At 46.0% G+C, this 17,285-nt stretch overlaps 1 protein-coding gene across 1 annotated transcript in view; it reads left to right on the top strand.

Moving 5' to 3' along the window:
- Positions 1–12,922, top strand: part of JMY (junction mediating and regulatory protein, p53 cofactor) — a 113,053-nt gene extending 100,131 nt beyond the window's left edge. The window contains exons 10-11 of the mRNA XM_069749859.1: positions 10,635–10,945; positions 12,057–12,922. Of these exons, the coding sequence (XP_069605960.1) occupies positions 10,635–10,942 (308 nt within the window). The 3' untranslated portion in view covers positions 10,943–10,945; positions 12,057–12,922. The remainder of the gene's footprint in view (positions 1–10,634; positions 10,946–12,056) is intronic.
- The last annotated feature ends 4,363 nt before the right edge of the window (positions 12,923–17,285 follow it).

Below are 17,285 nucleotides of genomic sequence, written 5' to 3'. Positions count from 1 at the left end.
GGAGAATTTCCCAATATGGGCGACTTTGTGTCGTCATCGTATTGTAAATTGCATTATCTGGGCATCTAAAGAGATGGGCAGAAGAGAGTCTGAATAATACCAGTGCCAGAGAGGTAGACTGCGGAGGCGAGGGTGAACTGGAGGGGTGTAAAAGCTACTCAGGAGGCCACAGAGAAGCATGTTGTAGTAGTCGAGGTGGGAGACAACGAGGGCATGTACTAGCATTTTTTGTTATCTCAGGGTTATATATATATATATATTTTTTGTATTTTAGTTTCAGTACAGAATTTTATTTATAAAGTAAATATCTAAACACCAGTGGCGCTTGCTATATTAAGTTCTTGCAGCAGATAAATGACACAGTACCACTTCTCTGTGTCTTTTAATAAAATTCTAATAGATAGTCGTATATCCGCGCTAGAAATAATCCCTCTCTTGTTCAAATAAAACAATGATCAAGGGCACCTCTTTTATATCAGATATTTCTGGTCCTATATTAAAATTTACCTTATGAAGCACAGTAAAATCTTCTAACGCCCACTGAATTTTCAGCAGATTAGATCTAGTTAGAAACCGATATATACTAAGGGATGGAAGTATATTATGGAGTATCCTTCAATGTTACGCAGGCACATACATATTAAAACGTGTTAAAAATCATAAACACACAGAAGGATTTCCTAGAGGAGAGTTTTCGGTGTCGTTTACCTCATTGAGACTCAGTTAGCTCCCCCACTCCTCGGCTCTTCTATGATTCTCCGCGCAGTGGATCCAGGTATGAGAACCAGTATGTTAGCGATGGGAGTGCGGGTAGTAAGCACTGCCCCGGCCGGCGGCAGAACTCACCAAAGCCATCACTCGTTGTTACCAGCGTGGAGTAGATGCGCGCTGTAGAGAATAGCGGCTCGGTTCACTGACAGTGCAGGACCTTGTGTGACGTCACGGTCACGTGGTGGCACACGTGACTGGCTATGGATAGCGCAATAGACCAAATCCAACGCATTTCGGAATAGACGTATTCCTTCCTCAGGGAATCCCTGAGGAAGAAATACGTCTATTCCGAAACGTAATAGTGAATCCCTGAGGAAGGAATACGTCTATTCCGAAATGCTTTGGATTTGGTCCATTGCGCTATCCATAGCCAGTCGTGTGCCACCACGTGACCGTGACGTCATGCAAGGTCCTGCACTGTCAGTGAACCGAGCGGCTATTCGCTACAGCGCGCATCTACTCCACGCTGGTAACAACGAGTGATGGCTTTGGTGAGTTCTGCCTCCGGCCGGGGCAGTGCTTACTACCCGCACTCCCATCGCTAACATACTGGTTCTCATACCTGGATCCACTGCACGGAGAATCATTGAAGAGCCGAGGAGTGGGGGAGCTAACTGAGTCTCAATGAGGTAAACATCCCCTAACGACACCGAAAACTCTCCTCTAGGAAATCCTTCTGTGTGTTTATGATTTTTAACACGTTTTAATATGTATGTGCCTGCGTAACATTGAAGGATATTCCATAATATACTTCCATCCCTTAGTATATATCTGTTTCTAACTAGATCTAATCTGCTGAAAATTCAGTGGGCGTTAGAAGATTTGGAAGATTTTACTGTCCTTCATAAGGTAAATTTTAATATAGGACCAGAAATATCTGAAAGACTATAAAAGAGGTGCCCTTGATCATTGTTTTATTTGAACAAGAGCGGGATTATTTCTAGCGCGGATATACGACTATCTATTAGAATTTTATTTATAGCAGTTTTTGAATGTAGATATTGAGTGAATTAGTTATTTTATTTTCTGGCACTAGAGAGAAGAATCCCAATGTTCTGCAGTGTACTCTATTACCTTTTTTTCAGATTGACAACATTTGTGTGGCACTTGTTAAAGCTCTAAGGCTACTAAAAGACTATATATGGGGTCAATCACTTAGGTCCCTAGGTGTAAGCTCACTCAGATTTGAAGTATAAAAGTAACTAAAATTACTGTTTTATTATAGTTACAATACTTACCCACATTACGAACAGCGTAGTCAAAAGTCATAAAGACACACTGAGAAAAGTATTTTAATTAAAAAAAACACTCCATGTCCCTCTTTTTAGCCATTTATTCCCATAGAAATCAAAGTTATACTTGCCTGTCTGCCGTAATTCCAAAATAATGAGGTCCCATGACGATCCTCAACTTTGCTACATCTGGATGGCGTGGTGAGCGGTGACATCAGTAACATGACTGCTCATCAAAGCCATCCGGAACAGCCGTATTGCTTTTGACTACGGGGTTAGTAATGGGGGATTCTGATAGACACCCCCCATTACTAACCCCTGGGCTTTATGTCAGCGGACATGAAACAACTGACGTCAACCACAAATCTATTACCCCACTTGCCAGCGCATCAGGACAAGTCGGAAGAGCCGAGGGAATTGGTGAATCTAATGAATGATCCATTCCTGGGGGGGCTGAGGGCTGATGTTATTAATCTGAAAGGGGGCCAATATCCATGGCCCCTTCCTAGGTTATTAATATCAGCCTGCAGCTGTCTGTTTAGCCTTTGCTGGTTACTAAAAGTAGGGGGAACCCCACAGCATTCTTTTTTTTTTTTTGGGAGGGACTCCACTTTTAGTCTGTCGCCTCATTGGGGGACACAGGACCTTGGGTGGTATTATTATTATTATTATTTATTTATATAGCACCATTGATTCCATGGTGCTTTACATGAGAAGGGGTTACATACAAGTTACAGATATCACAGTAAACAAACTAACAATGACAGAATGATACAGAGGGGCGAGGACCCTGCCCTTGCGGGCTTACATTCTACAGGGTTATGCTGCTGTCCAATAGGAGGCGACACTACGCATAATCTGAAAAAGATTAACCATGGCTCCTCCTCTGCAGTATACACCCCTGGACGGCGTCAGCCTTCTCCAGTTTATGCTTAGTGTCGCATAGGAGGCACACCTAAATTTTTTTTCTTTACTCTGTTTTTCCGATGGGATTACAGATGAAGAAAAGTGGGTCTCCTGCGAGACTCCCGGCATGGCTCCTTCTTCGGCCCCCCTATTACGGGGTGCCCGGTTGAAGTCGAGATGGCTATTCCCCAAGTCGCTCCTTCCCCAGTCCCTCGGGTGCTGGTTCGAAGTCAAGACCCCCCGCCTTCCCCAATTCCCTTTGGTTTCTGGGTTGAGGTCGAGGCGAGGATACAGCTCGCTGATGGTGACAGCAGCACCGTCCCTAATTCCCCTTTGGGGGCATTAGGTTGAGACGCCTCAGGTAGGGCCTGTACAGGCAGCACTCTGCAGCTCCCAGCAATGGGCCAGCACACTGTGCCTGCATCCAGGGACCCCAGCTCAGCTGCGGGCTCCTGTCGGGGCCGGGGGGAGTGCAGGCAAGCATGGCACAATAGAGACACAGGGCTCCCTGCGCCACTGTCTCTGCAGCAGCACCAGCTCTATATTGCCTCGGGGGGACCCCTCACCGGGCCCCCCCTTCCGCTTATGGCCCCACCGCTATCCTGCCTTTAAATCTGGGGGGGTCCGGTTAAGATCCGACCCCCTCCCGGACAAATATGACACTCTACAGTGTCATAGAGGGGGCGGATCAAGACAGAAAGGGCGCGTTTTTACACAGCTCGGCCGCCTTTTTTCAGCTCTTCTCCCCCTTCCTCTTCTTCTCGGCGGCCATTTCTGCTGCAGGGATTAACCCTGCACCTCCTGGTCAGCAGGACCAGCCCAGCCAGTCTCCGGGGGGAAAACGGGGGGAAAACAGGACTGTGTATCTTCGGCGCTGGACCTGGGAGCAAACCGGTGGGGTAAGAGCACAGCTGGGTTTTTTTTACTCGGCTGTGAATCCATATTCCCTATAAGGCTCCCCTATAGGTTCCTCTGCATAGTCAGCCCTTCTGCACTCTGTGCACTATGCCGGGCTCAAGGTCCAAGAGAACCACGCAGGACTGCTATTATGCATTCTGCACAGCCTGCAGGACCGCTCTCCCCAGTGGCAGCATGTACCTGCACTGCCAGGACTGCATCTAGACTACTGCGTCAGAGCCCCAAGAAGCCCTGCCAATGCTTCAGTGTTTAATGCCACGCCGGAATGGGTCACTCAGAAGTCGAAATCTGACAGTCTATAGATAACCAAACCTCCACATTGCTTCAGGCTCTGCAGAGTCATGTCTCGGCTATGAACGTTAGCCAGCAAAGGGAGAGCTTGACTCAGGAACAGGACGACCCTGGCACATCCTCGTCTAGGTCAGGATGCAAGCGGGCTCATAGGTCAAGTCCATAGTTCCAGGTCATCTAGACCGTCCCCTTCCAGGGGCAGACAATGCAGGTCTCCACAATCCCCGACCAGAGAAGGCCTCTGCCCCGGCTCACCCAGCAGGGGACGCCTCAGTGATACACAGGATTCGGAAGGCATCTGTGACTCCGACTCAGACAAGGAAACGGAAAGGTCCCTGATCCCAATTCCCTCTAGCAATACAGCGCTAGTTGAGAACATAATCTCTTCCATCCATCGGGGGCTGGACATTTCTGATCCGCCACCAGAGGCCCCATAACACAAGATTTCATTTGAAGGAGCTCTGAAGCGGCCTAAGGTTTTCTCTAACCACCCAGAATTTAAGGCGATCCTTAAAAAGCAGCTCTCACAGCCTGAGAAAAAATTTGCTAATCGCAAATATCTGGAGGCAAGGTACCTTTTCCCACAGAAGGACACCAAGGAATGGACCCCCCAGTCTCTAGACTAGCAGCACAGACCCTCCTTTCACTGCCAGATAGCTCAACCCTCAGGGACGCAGCAGACCGGCAGGTAGAATGCATGGCTCATTCAGTTTACGAGGCGGCAGGGGCCTCCCTGGCTCCTGCATTCGCTTCAGTTTGGGCTGCCAAGGCCATCCTGGCTTGGGCCAAAATTTTACAAGCTGTCCTCCAAGCATCTTCTCCTGAGCTGTCGGACCAAGCGGTTCAAATAGCAGTTGTAGCAGATTACATGCTTCATGCAACTCTGGATTCAGCAAGGGGTGTAGCGGAGATAGCATCAAACGTCATCACGATTCGGCGTATCCTCTGGCTGCGGGAATGGTAAGCGGACGCAGCCTCAAAGGAGTCCCTCACGCACCTCCCGTATCTCAGTGAGCGACTTTTCGGTGAAAAGTAGGACACAATGATATCCAACGCCACCCGGGGTAAGAGTACCTCTCTCTCCCTCAACTGAAACTTAAACGCACTTACAAGAAGCGTAACCAAACCCTCTTCCGATCCTTTCTGAATTCTTCAGTCTGGTCCTTCTCGCGTCCAGCATAAAATCATAACCGTTCCCCACGCAGGGACAACTCACGGTCGACGCAAAGGCCGGACAAGACCTGGCAGTCAAAAGCAGGCCAGTCAAAGCCCAAAGGAGGAAAACCTCAGACTTTATCCTCCTCATGACTCACGGACTCTGACTTTTGATCTTTCAGCAAGTCTGGATGCCTATTACAGAAGACAGGTGGGTCAGGAAACTAGTGTCTTCCGGATACAAGATAGAGTTCACCTCCATCCCACCAAACAGATACTTCCTCTCTGTTCCCCCCCCCCCCCCCCCCCCCAAACCGCTAGCCAAGGCTCGTGCCTTCCACCAAGCGGTTTCCTCACTTCTTCAAGCAGGAGCCATAGTATCGGTTCCCACGGCCGGCGCTTCCGAGGGTTCTACTCCAATCTATTCGTAGTCCCCAAGAAAGGAGGCAGCGCATGGCCCATACTGGACCTAAAACAACTCAACAAATATGTACAGGCTTGTCACTTCCGCATGGAGTCCGTTCGGTCCATCATTGCGTCCATGGAGAAGGGAGAATATCTCGCCTTCATAGACATACAGGACGCATACCTGCATATACCAATTACACCTGCCCATCAAAGTTTTCTCAGGCTTGCAATCGACCAGGACCACTACCAGTTCGTGGCTCTCCCGTTCGGACTCGCCACAGCTCCCAGAGTGTTTACCAAGGTCATGGCAGCCACCATAGACGTCGTGCACTCCAGAGGCATAGTAGTCGTTCCATACCTGGACGATCTACTCATCAAGGCTCCCACCTTCAAGGACTGCGAGCTCAGCGTCTCAATCACAACTGACACTGAGTCGCATGGGCTGGTTAGTCAGCCTACAAAGGTCATCACCAACCCCGAGTCAGTCTCTGACCTTTCTGGGAATGCTATTCAACACCTCCAAGGGTCTAGTGCTCCTTCCCAAGGACAAGGCACTGGCTCTCTCCCTAGGAGTTTGCACCCTCTGCAAACCCCCTCGATCTCTCCGGTTTGCCATGAGAGTCCTCGGCAGGATGGGGGCAGCAATAGAAGCGGTCCTATTTGCCCAGATTCACCTCAGGCCTCTCCAACCAGCCATTCTCAAGTCCTGGGACAGGAATCCTTTTTTTTCTCGACAGGAAGTTCCGGCTAACGTCGTCAACCAGGAGGTCCCTGCCCTGGTGGCTCAAGCCAACCTCGCTAGCAAAGGGGAGATCCTTTCTCACAGGTCAATGGAAGGTTCTGACCATTGATGCGAGCCTGACGGGTTGGGGTGCGGTGCACCTACACCACAGGGCAAGTGATCCACAGTGGAAGCGACCATGCCCATCAACATCCTGGAAATTCGTGCCATCCTCCTGGCATTGAGGGCCTTCAATCACTTACTGGCAGCCTCACATCAGAATACAATCGGACAATGCCACGGCTGTGGCATATGTGAATCACCAAGGGGGGACCCGCAGTACGCAGGCGATGCGAGAAGTGTCACACATCCTTCATTAGGCGGAGGACACAGACTCTGTTCTCTCGACGGTCCACATTCCGGGTGTGGACAACTGGGAAGCTGACTTCCTCAGACGACAAGGAATAGACTCGGGAGAGTGGTCTCTCCATCCCGAAATTTTTCGCCAGATCTGCCATCGCTGAGGGACCCCGGATGTGGACCTAATGGCATCCCACTTCAATGCCAAGGTCTCCAACTTCATGGCCAGAACACAAGATCCGCGGTCGCTCGGAGCAGACGTTCTGGTTCAGGACTGGTCCCAGTTCCAGCTTCTGTACATTTTTCCACCTCTCCCCTGATATCCAGAGTGGTGAGGAAGATCAAGCATCCTAATCGCACCGGTCTGGCCCAGACGTACATGGTACGACGACGTCGTACAACTTTCAGCAGACTCCCCCTGACGCCTCCCTGACCACCCGGATCTTCTATCACAAGGCCCGTTCTACCACCAGAACTCAGGGGCTCTCAATTTGACGGCGTGGCCCTTGAAACCTGGGTTCTAACCTAGGCAGGGCTCTCGACGGATGTCATTAGGACCATGATCAGGGCACGGAAGCCAGCCTCTGCCAAGATCCATTACCGTACCTGGAAAGTTCTCTTTACCTGGTGCGAATCTCGCTGCCAGACCCCATTCCCTTATTCCCTCCCCAAATTACCTGGTTTTCTCCAATCGGGTCTGGAGACCAGGCTGTCCCTTGGCTCGCTTAAGAGCCAGGTGTCAGCCCTTCAGTGCCTTTTCAAAGGCGCATTGCTACCAAGCTGCAAGTAAGGACATTCCTTCAGGGGTTTTTTCCCAATTGGTTCCCCCCCTACAGATGACCACTAGAAACGTGGGACCTCCACCTGGTCCTGACAGCATTGCAGGAATCACACTTTGAACCCCTTAATGAGGTCTCGCTCTGCCTTCTATCCCAGAAGGTGTTTGTCACCAGGAAAAAATCACCTTGCTACGCAGGGTGTCTGATCTGACAGCACTCTCCTGCAGACGGCCCTTTCTGGTTTTTCACCAGGACAAGGTAGTCCTCCGTACGGTCCCATCCTTCCTTCCGAAGGTTGTGTCCAACTTCCACCTCAATTAGGAAATTTCTCGGCCTTCCCTTTGTCCAGTCCCGGTTCATAGAGTGGAGAAGGCTCTGCATACGCTTGACCTCGTCAGGGCATTGCGTATATATGTGTCTAGAACTGCGTCCTTCCGGAGGTCTGATTCCCTTTTCCTTCTTCCGGAATGTGGCTGCAAGGGTCTGCAAGCTTCCAAAGCTACCCTTGCCAGGTGGATCAAATCCACCATACAAGAGGCCTACCGCCTTAAGAATTCTCCTCTTCCATTACGGCAAACTCCACACGGGCGGTAGGGGCCTCCTGGGCCATTCGGCACCAGGCTTCGGCACAACAAGTGTGTAAGGCGGCCACTTGGACTAGCTTACACACGTTTACTAAACACTACAGAGTTCATACCTTGTCCTCAGCGGAAGCGAGCCTGGGTAGATGTGTTCTGCAGGCGGTGGTGCCCCAAGTCTAGGGGCCTGTCTACACAATATTTGTCCATTGCTTCCCACCCAGGGACTGCTTTGGGACGTCCCATGGTCCTGTGTCCCCCAATGAGGCGACAGAGTAAAGGAGATTTTTGTGTACTCACCGTAAAATCTCTTTCTCTTAGCCTCTAATTGGGGGACACAGCTCCCTCCCTGTTGCCCTTTCTGGGCCGTTGTTACTGTTGAGTTCTCATATTGTTTTCTTGAGCTCATACATAGCTGACATCTTATAGGCATGGTTATTTTATTCATGTTACGTTCCTCCTAATGCTTTTGCACAAAACTAGAGAAGTCTGACGCCGTCCAGGGGTGTATACTGCAGAGGAGGAGCCATGTTTTAATCTTTTTCAGATTATGCATAGTGTCGCCTTCTAGTGGACAGCAGCATAACACCCATGGTCTTGTGTCCCCCAATTAGAGGCTAAGAGAAAGAGATTTAACTGTGAGTACACAAAAATCTCCTTTTTATAACCAGTGAAGGCTATGCAGACAGCTGTGAGCTGATAATAATAGCCTGGAAAGCTCCATATTTATTGCCCCTTCCCAGACTATTAAAGGGAACCTGTCACCCCAGCCCACCCCCCCCCCCCCCACCTCCGCCCCCCCCACCCCCCTCCTCAGGCGTTTGTAACTAAAAGAGCCACAAATGCTGCATTCTGACAAGGTGGCTCTTTTAGTTATGATGCCTGCACACACTGAAATAATCACTTATAAAATGTGCCCCCTCTTACCCTGAAATGATTCCAGAGGCAGGTCTTTCCTTGCTAATCAGACGCAGCACAGCCGTCACTCCGGGCCTGTGCGTGCCGGCGCCGCCTCCTCAGCGCTGTTTTCAAATGAGCCGGCGCCTGCGCTCTTTTCTCATGCCTTGGGCATGGGCAGTGAGCGCTGCCCGTCCTGATTTGCAGTCTAGCTGACTGCCAATGTGCGGCCGCCCTGCAAGACATCCCTCCCCGCATTGTCTTCTGATTTATTCACATTGCGGCGGCTGCACAGGCGCAGTCAGCTAGACTGCAAATGAGGACAAAGGACGGGCAGCGCTCACTGTGCATGCCTAAGGCATGAGAAAAGAGCGCTGAGGAGGCGGCGCCTGGCCCATAAGATTGTTTTATTAGTTAGAAAACTAGCTTGAAATGACGAGAATTATTGTATGTAAAAGCTGATGTTAAAAATGCATTGCAGACAAATGTCATACAGATGCTAGGTGAGGAAAAATCGCTGTCCGACTTTACTGGCTGAGAATCTCTGCTACTTTATATCCGCAGATGTGCGCGGACCCTAATGAATCTGCTTTCAAGCATTTTTCTGTTTGAGCTGCTTACAGGATTCAATATGCTTCTTCCATCAAATACAGAAAACCTATTTAAAAATAATCTAACAAAAAATATATCACTATTTGGCTTTAGTAATAACAAAAACTGTTCCCTTTTAAAAACTGCCGTCTTTATAGAATAATAATTTACAAATAAAAAAAAATATTCAAAAGGGAATTTCTGCCATGAACTATTCCCATTAGGTAGAAGAGGACCCCAAAGATAGGCAGATGAGACGATGTCCCATTTGTTTGTGTGTGTATTTTAGTTTCCTATAGAAAAACTGAAAACGTTCTGCAAGTTTACCCATAAAACTTTGCGTGGTGAAACTTAAAATCTCTGGATTGTTGATGTACGGTAATGCCGCTTCCTTCTGAGAACGATGCTGTTTGTAGCTGCTCTTCATCCATGTTGGCAGGTTGAGGTCCTGAAATTGGGACACTTCTTTGACTCATGTTGATCTGTATGGTAGCCGTTTCCGTAGATGGAGGCCTTCTTTTAGTGAAATAAATTTTGGTGTTTAATGAAAACCCACAGATTCAAGAAAAAGGCATATTCCATAGATAGAGACGCACTCTTGGATAGACCCATAACCAACACAAGAAAAATAAGTGCACAAGTCTCATAAAATGAACATCTTTATTAATGCAAAGATAAAATTAATAACGTGCTAAAAAACGAGTATTCCTAAAAATTGGACTAGTACACACTCAATCTGTAAGATAATGCATGGCAAAGGAATATAGTACGAGAGCACTCAGAATCCCATAGTTTAAAGGCTATATATGAAGACTGTCCATGGAGGACCCATATTCCTTTACCATGCATTATTTTACATACTGTGTACTAGTCCAATTTTTTCGAATACTGTTTTTTTGCACGTGGTTAATTTTATCTTTGTATTAATAAAGATGTCCATTTTATGAGCCTTATCTGCCCTCATTTTCCTTGTGTTGGTTATAAACCTTGGTGTTTGTAGGAGCTTCTTATATCTTCTCTTTTGCAGTGAGCTCGCCAATGGATGAAGTGCTGGCATCCCTAAAACGTGGTAGTTTTCATCTGAAGAAGGTGGAACAGCGGATGTTGGCTCCTTTCCCAGATGAGGACGACAGTAATAACATATTGGCACAAATCAGAAAAGGAGTCAAATTGAAGAAAGTACAAAAAGACGTTTTAAAAGAATCCTTTACGCTTCTGCCGGACACTGACCCTCTGACACGCAGCATTCACGAAGCACTTAGACGGATCAAGGAGGCCTCGCCTGAATCGGAAGATGAGGAGGAGAGTTTGCCTTGCACAGACTGGGAAAACTAACTGGTATTCAATCTTACCTATGTATGGTAGTTAGAAAATCTGTTATACTGCAAGTACGTGCACATTATTATGTCCAGTTACCACTTCTCACCAGGACTTAGTTCTCAAATTAAAATGTCTTAATGTCTTTTATAGTGCCTCCATTACGGGGAGCTCAAGAGCTTACTTCATACAATGTATACATTGCAGTTATCGCCCCCTAGTGGTAGCAGAAGGCAGCACACTTTTGGAATTTTACTCTGTATGCAGGATTCGGAGCACCATAGTGGAAAAACAGAACTCCGACTGCTGTAAATAACACAAAATCATTGAAATTTGCTTTTCATTAAAAAAAAAAAAAAAACATCCACAATGTTGTACTTGGTTCTCGCTCTGTCAGCCAGACATGCTAGTATCAATGAGTAACTATGGTTGTCACATACGTGGAACAGGGCGAACGTTTAAACCACCTAAAGTAGGAGTGAATAGCATTAATTTTCTTGTGAGAATGACATCTGTGAAGACTGGGTATATTGGCGGATGACGTGAGGGTATACTGGCGGAAGACGTGAGGTATATTGGCGGATGATTTGTGGTATATTGGCGGAAGACGTGGGGTATATTGGCGGAAGACGTGGGGTATATTGGCGGATGATTTGTGGTATATTGGCGGAAGACGTGTGGTATGTTGGCGGAAGACGTGGGGTATGTTGGCGGAAGACGTGGGGTATATTGGCGGAAGACGTGGGGTATATTGGCGGATGACGTGGGGTATATTGGCGGATGACGTGGGGTATATTGGCGGATGACGTGGGGTATATTGGCGGATGACGTGGAGTGTATTGGCGGATGACGTGGAGTGTATTGGCGGAAGGTGTGGTGTATATTTTGGAAGACCTGGGGTATATTCCTGTGTTGAAAGCAGGAAAAGTGGGCATGTGTCAGGATCTAGACTACTGGTCGAGCATCTCCTAATGGCAGGTCTTGTGTGGTGTTCCTGTATTCAATGGCTAGTATCCACTAAAAGTGACCGCACAGGAGCGACCTACACAACATTGTGCGGGCGGTTTTATTGCTGCCGGTAGCCAGGTAAATGATAAGGTGCATTTAATAATCCTGTCTTTTCTGTGCACAGGTGGATCTCATGGACCATGGAGACATCCACAGCCAAACCGAATAGCTTCTGCTGCATGAAGAAGAGAGCGAGGAGACGAGTGCGTCGGGTGCCTCCATTACACAGCGGTGGGGAAGCCTCACCCATCGGTCGATGAATCCATGTCATACGTCTTGTGATACTTTCAGGCATGTTGGACTGTATGAGCCGTTCTCCGCTTCCCAATGCAATTTTTCTCTTCTCGTCGCTCATTTGCTGGTTTGGTATTTCTTGGCAAAACACTATTCAGTTATTTGTGAATTTGTAGTCTACAAAGGACATCTTTCCAATCCATATCACTGAATGCACTGACCCCAATCCACGCGATGGAGAGTAACGATAACTGACAGTATCGGACACTATTAATCAGAAGTAGATTGTGTGCCGTTTACTCCAATCAAGGATCCAATGGATTGCAGAAACATTACAGTGAAACAATAATGATTTTTGGGTTGTATTTGAAGAGGCGACCATGATGATGAGGTGCTTGCCATTACTTAGCATTACAGAATCTCATCTTGGGTCTCTTGAAAGCCGGGTAAGGTACACCTGAGACTTTGCTCTGACGTCTCATGCACTCTTTCTCTTCAAGACTATTGTTTGGCTGCAGACAGCACGTTCTTGTTTTTTTTTTTTTTTTTCCATGCTGGTCAACAAATGCATATAGCTGCAATGGATGACGTACTGTATGTAAGGAGCAGTTAGTCATTTTACTAATTCTTATATTTTTTGCATTTTTAATTATTTGATGGCATTTTATTTTGTCTTAATTATTTTATGCAACATTGTTGAGTTCCTTAACGGGTTTCCTAAGGAAAATGCAAAATTTATATTTATACATCAATCTTAAAAAAAAAAAAAAAAAAATCTAGTATTATTTCCTGTGCATATTTCCTCCGATAATGTTGTGCGGCATTTAGCGTGTGATGGCCATGATTTGGTCCCCTTAACCGATTGTTTCTGACCAGCAACCTGCCCAAATTCAGTACTGTCCAGTGATTAAAAGAATTTAGGTGAAGTCCACGCTCCTCTGCTTCGCAGAAATAGATTTTGCTTAGTTTTTGATAAAACCAAAAAGTAACTTTGGCTTGGTAGATATAGCTATTTTCTTTATACAGAAGCAGAATTTCCGATTGTTTCGGCATGACCAGGCTCATGTGAAGTTTTAGCATCCAAGTTTTCCGGTAGTACATAGCATGCACCGTTTTCAATCCGTAATGTACTTTTCTACATATGTCCATGAATAGGAGATGACGTTTTATTTGTTAGCGGCTCCTGAGGTTTTAGAGATGATTCCGTAAATTCCACTTTGTTTTGCATTACGGTGATAAGGTGTTTGCGATTCCCTGGGCTGTGACTGGTGGCGTGCTGCCGAGGTATAATGTGGCTTTCTTTATGCAAGCAGGGCTTGGTCTGTGTACTTGGATGTTGCCCAAGGATGAGGCACGAAAGTTAGAAAACATGGAAAGGTGTCCAGAAAAAATGTTCTTTTTGACCACCATGTCCTTGCTACAGCATTGGAGGTAATATATGTAAAGTGAAGCTTAGGCTGCAGCGTTGTCTCTGGCTCGGAGGTAGAAACCTTCCCTTGCTCTGTCTGCAAGGAAGGCTGAGAAATCTCTGCCATGTGCCGAGAAAGCCCCGCCATGGTGCAGTGATGGGGTAGGGCCCCTTTAAACATTGAATCACTGTAGTAAAGCTATACCCTGAAACGCGCCAAGTCTTTTGGTGGTTAGTCTCACGGTAATGCCATGTCACTTACTAATTGGTGTGTGTTGCCTACTAGGTAGAGAAACTGAGTGCAATGCTAATGGCTTTTTCTTCCTATATTTTTATGCTGAATGTGTATACATGATTATTATTATTTTTATTTTTTTTTGCACTCCGCTTTTTAGAACAAGATAGATCATAAAATCTAAACTATGCAAGAAATTATTTTACAAACTCCTAACGCAGCACTGTGTTTGACGGGGAACCGAGGGTCCAGTGTTCTTCAGTACTAATACGGATTCGCTCATTTTGCACTTTTTTTGGTTCAAGTAAATGCAGGACTTATTTGTACTGTCTGAAGGGTTATTCCTATCTCAGTAGGTGATGGCTCACAAGTAGGCTATGCCTTCGCTTAACAATGTTTTCCTCCTCCACCAATCCTAAGGATGAAGGATTTTTATTTCCCCATTGCACAGGAGTGATCCCGGCCTCCATTTTCAAGATTCGTAGGTGTAATTTAAAGGTTGTTGGGTTTTTACATTCTTTATTGGGTAAAGTGCTTTTAAAGACAAAGAACTTCTACAATTTTGGTTCTCATTAAATGTCTTCTCTGTTCCTAAGAGGAGTTTTTGTTTGTTTTTTTTACTGCTCATTTCCAAGGTTACTGTCCACTTCTGCAGTCTCGGCAGTGGCCGGTCTCCTAGGCAATCAGCGCAGCACTGCTTTGTAGTTGGTTAGATCTGGCCAGCATCACCGCCCTTGTGCTTGTCTGATGCTGCCGGCGCGAACGTGTCTGATATATAGCAGCATCAGAGAGCGCACAGTTTGGGCCATTGGCAAGATGATGACGCTGATCCAATCAAGAGTAACAGGAAACCGGAAGGATGGTGAGCTGTCGTGAAAGCTACCACTAGACAACCCCTTTAAAGGATGACTGTGTGCCATCACTTACTAAGATGGGAATACTTTTTTTTTAAGCTATTGGCCACTTTCTGTACTGTAAATACATGAACATATTCTCTGTTGTCTAGATAAGGGACCATAGTCATGAATGGTGGGGTGTGAGGCCTAATCCTGCTGTCTTGATACCATTTGTGGTCTGACCATATTAGTGTGCATCACACACCGCTTATATCCTCACCGTATATGTGAGGACGAGGGTGACATTGACTGGAGGTACTGAGAGCAGCAAGAGGGAGGCTGCGCGCATTGCAGGGAACACCCACTGGGCTCAAAGCTTGAAGATTTACAAGTGTTCATGTCAGAAAATGCAAGCCCTAAAATGAGTGAAAGTGAAATAGTAATCGGTCAGTAACGTAAACAGAAACATTTCCAAGTTCACAGATTAATTTAGACATAATCGGGTCCGATGACAGAGATGTACTTATTCTTTAAGCCATGACCACCATATTACCAATAGTTCTTACCAGCTCTGAATAAAATGTGAGAAACAAGTGCTCAACCTTTGCTAAGAAAGACAGCACAGCACCAGAAAAACAGTCTTGGCGAGATATACTTTCCTTTCTTACTTGCGTTCTCTGCAAAATGCTAAATCTTATGTTTAGACGTACATTTTGGAATATTTGTGCCTTTTTTAAATACTTGCAGATTCTCATGTGTGATATAATCTCTAGTGATGAGCGAGTGTGGCCGGATGAGGTGTTATCTGAGCATGCTCAGGTGCTAACTGAGTGTCTTTGGTGTGCTCAAAAAATATGTTTGCGTCACCGAGGCTGCATGTCTCTCCACTGTTCGGCAGCCCCAACAGATGGAGGGATTGTTAGTCAAACGCTGCATAACAGCCCCAGAGACTCGAACATATTATTCAAGCCTCCGAAGTCACTCTGATAGCTCCCGAGCATGCTCAGATAACACCTTATCCGCGCACATTCACTCATCAATGATAATCTGCTACCTCTGCTTTGTAGAAGAGGTGACCCCTTTTTTTCTATTATTTTTGTGATAAAATATACAATATATGGCTTTCTGAGTAATATCAGGAGATGAAAAGTGAATACTCCACCAAATGGTTGTTTCCGTATTTTTTCTTATTTATACAAAATTAACAAACTAAAAAATAAGACCCAAAGACACATACATAGACAGACCAGCTGTATTTTGTAACTGAGCAACCAAAATGGATCATCAGAAAGGCAAAATCTTACTAATTTCCCCTTTAGCACCCTTGCATTGTAAGTTTTTGTTGTGCGTTATCACATAATCATACTTTTGGTTTTTTTTTAATGGGAGATCTTTTAAATATTATCAGAATAGATTACATTAGCTAAAATCACCCAGATAAGCCACTTCAGAGATATGTGATTATTCCTACATCAGGATCTGAATAAGTGCGTTACTGGGGGTAATTAATTACCCATCATCGCTGTCCGCCAGATGTTCTCCTGCCCAAGTGACATTTTATTTCTAAATGAAACACTCTCTTCATCTTTGCTTCCATTGCTATAGTCCATAAGGTCACAGGTGGTGCAGGTAATTTTCTTACTTGGGCCCCTTATTGGCTCCATTCATCCCCATCCTTCTATTACATGGCCCACACTACGACTACCTGTGTCCTACCCATGTTACTTAATGGGTGCAGAAAAACTGCAACATCAAAAGCTCATCGTGGGAACGTAGCCCAAGCGTAAGCCGAAGAAGGCAAGCCCTTTAAGGGTGGATAAACACAAAGTAGTTCCATAATATTTCTTATTAATTTGTTTAATTAATTAATCCCATCTCGAAGATCCTATCCCAATATGTAGTAGGTGTAGTAATAATAATATTAGCAAATACCTCCAATTAGAAATGTAGTATAGTTCTTCTTATTCACTATGTTGCTTACGCCATGTGCAGGCATTGCAGGACCTTGGGTATCCATGGTTATGACCACTAGCAACTAGCTAAGTCACTATATCAGTGGTCGTTTCCATGGAGACACAAGGTCCTGCAATTCCTGCACATGAGGTAAGCGACATAGCGTATCAGAAAAACTCTACTACATTTCTAATAGGAGATATTTGCTAATATTATTATTACATCTACTACATATTGGGCTAGGATCTTGGAGATTAGAATACCCGTTTTTCTGTTTCTACAAGTTACATTGTTGTTTATTAACACACAGCGATCAGCGGTCATCTACGGGACAAAGCTTTGTGTGGCTAACATATGGTCCTGTCTGATAGTGTGTGGGGGATGGGGAACCTAGTGGAGAGCACCCCCCCATGAAGACCAAGTGCCCTAACAAGACACATAGCTCGGGATTGTCAAGATGCCTTTAAATTCTATAAATCTACCTGCAAGAATAGATCAGTTGATGGAAGGTACAGTATTTGGGTAAAACGTATCCCCTGAATTTTCCTCTTCGTGCAGTGGTGTTAAGCTCTAGGCCCTGTTCTCACATAGCATGAACGCTGCTTTTTTTGTGCAGAAAGTCTGTTGTATTTCATGAAAGCTCCTGCCCACCGTGCAGGTAAAGACGCTGTCGATCTGTGCACTTTT

The sequence above is a fragment of the Ranitomeya imitator genome, chromosome 1 (assembly GCF_032444005.1).
Source record: "Ranitomeya imitator isolate aRanImi1 chromosome 1, aRanImi1.pri, whole genome shotgun sequence".
NCBI classification, from domain to species: Eukaryota; Metazoa; Chordata; class Amphibia; order Anura; family Dendrobatidae; genus Ranitomeya; species Ranitomeya imitator.
Note: the sequence above shows the minus strand (reverse complement) of the source record. Positions and strands in the feature narration are given on the sequence as shown.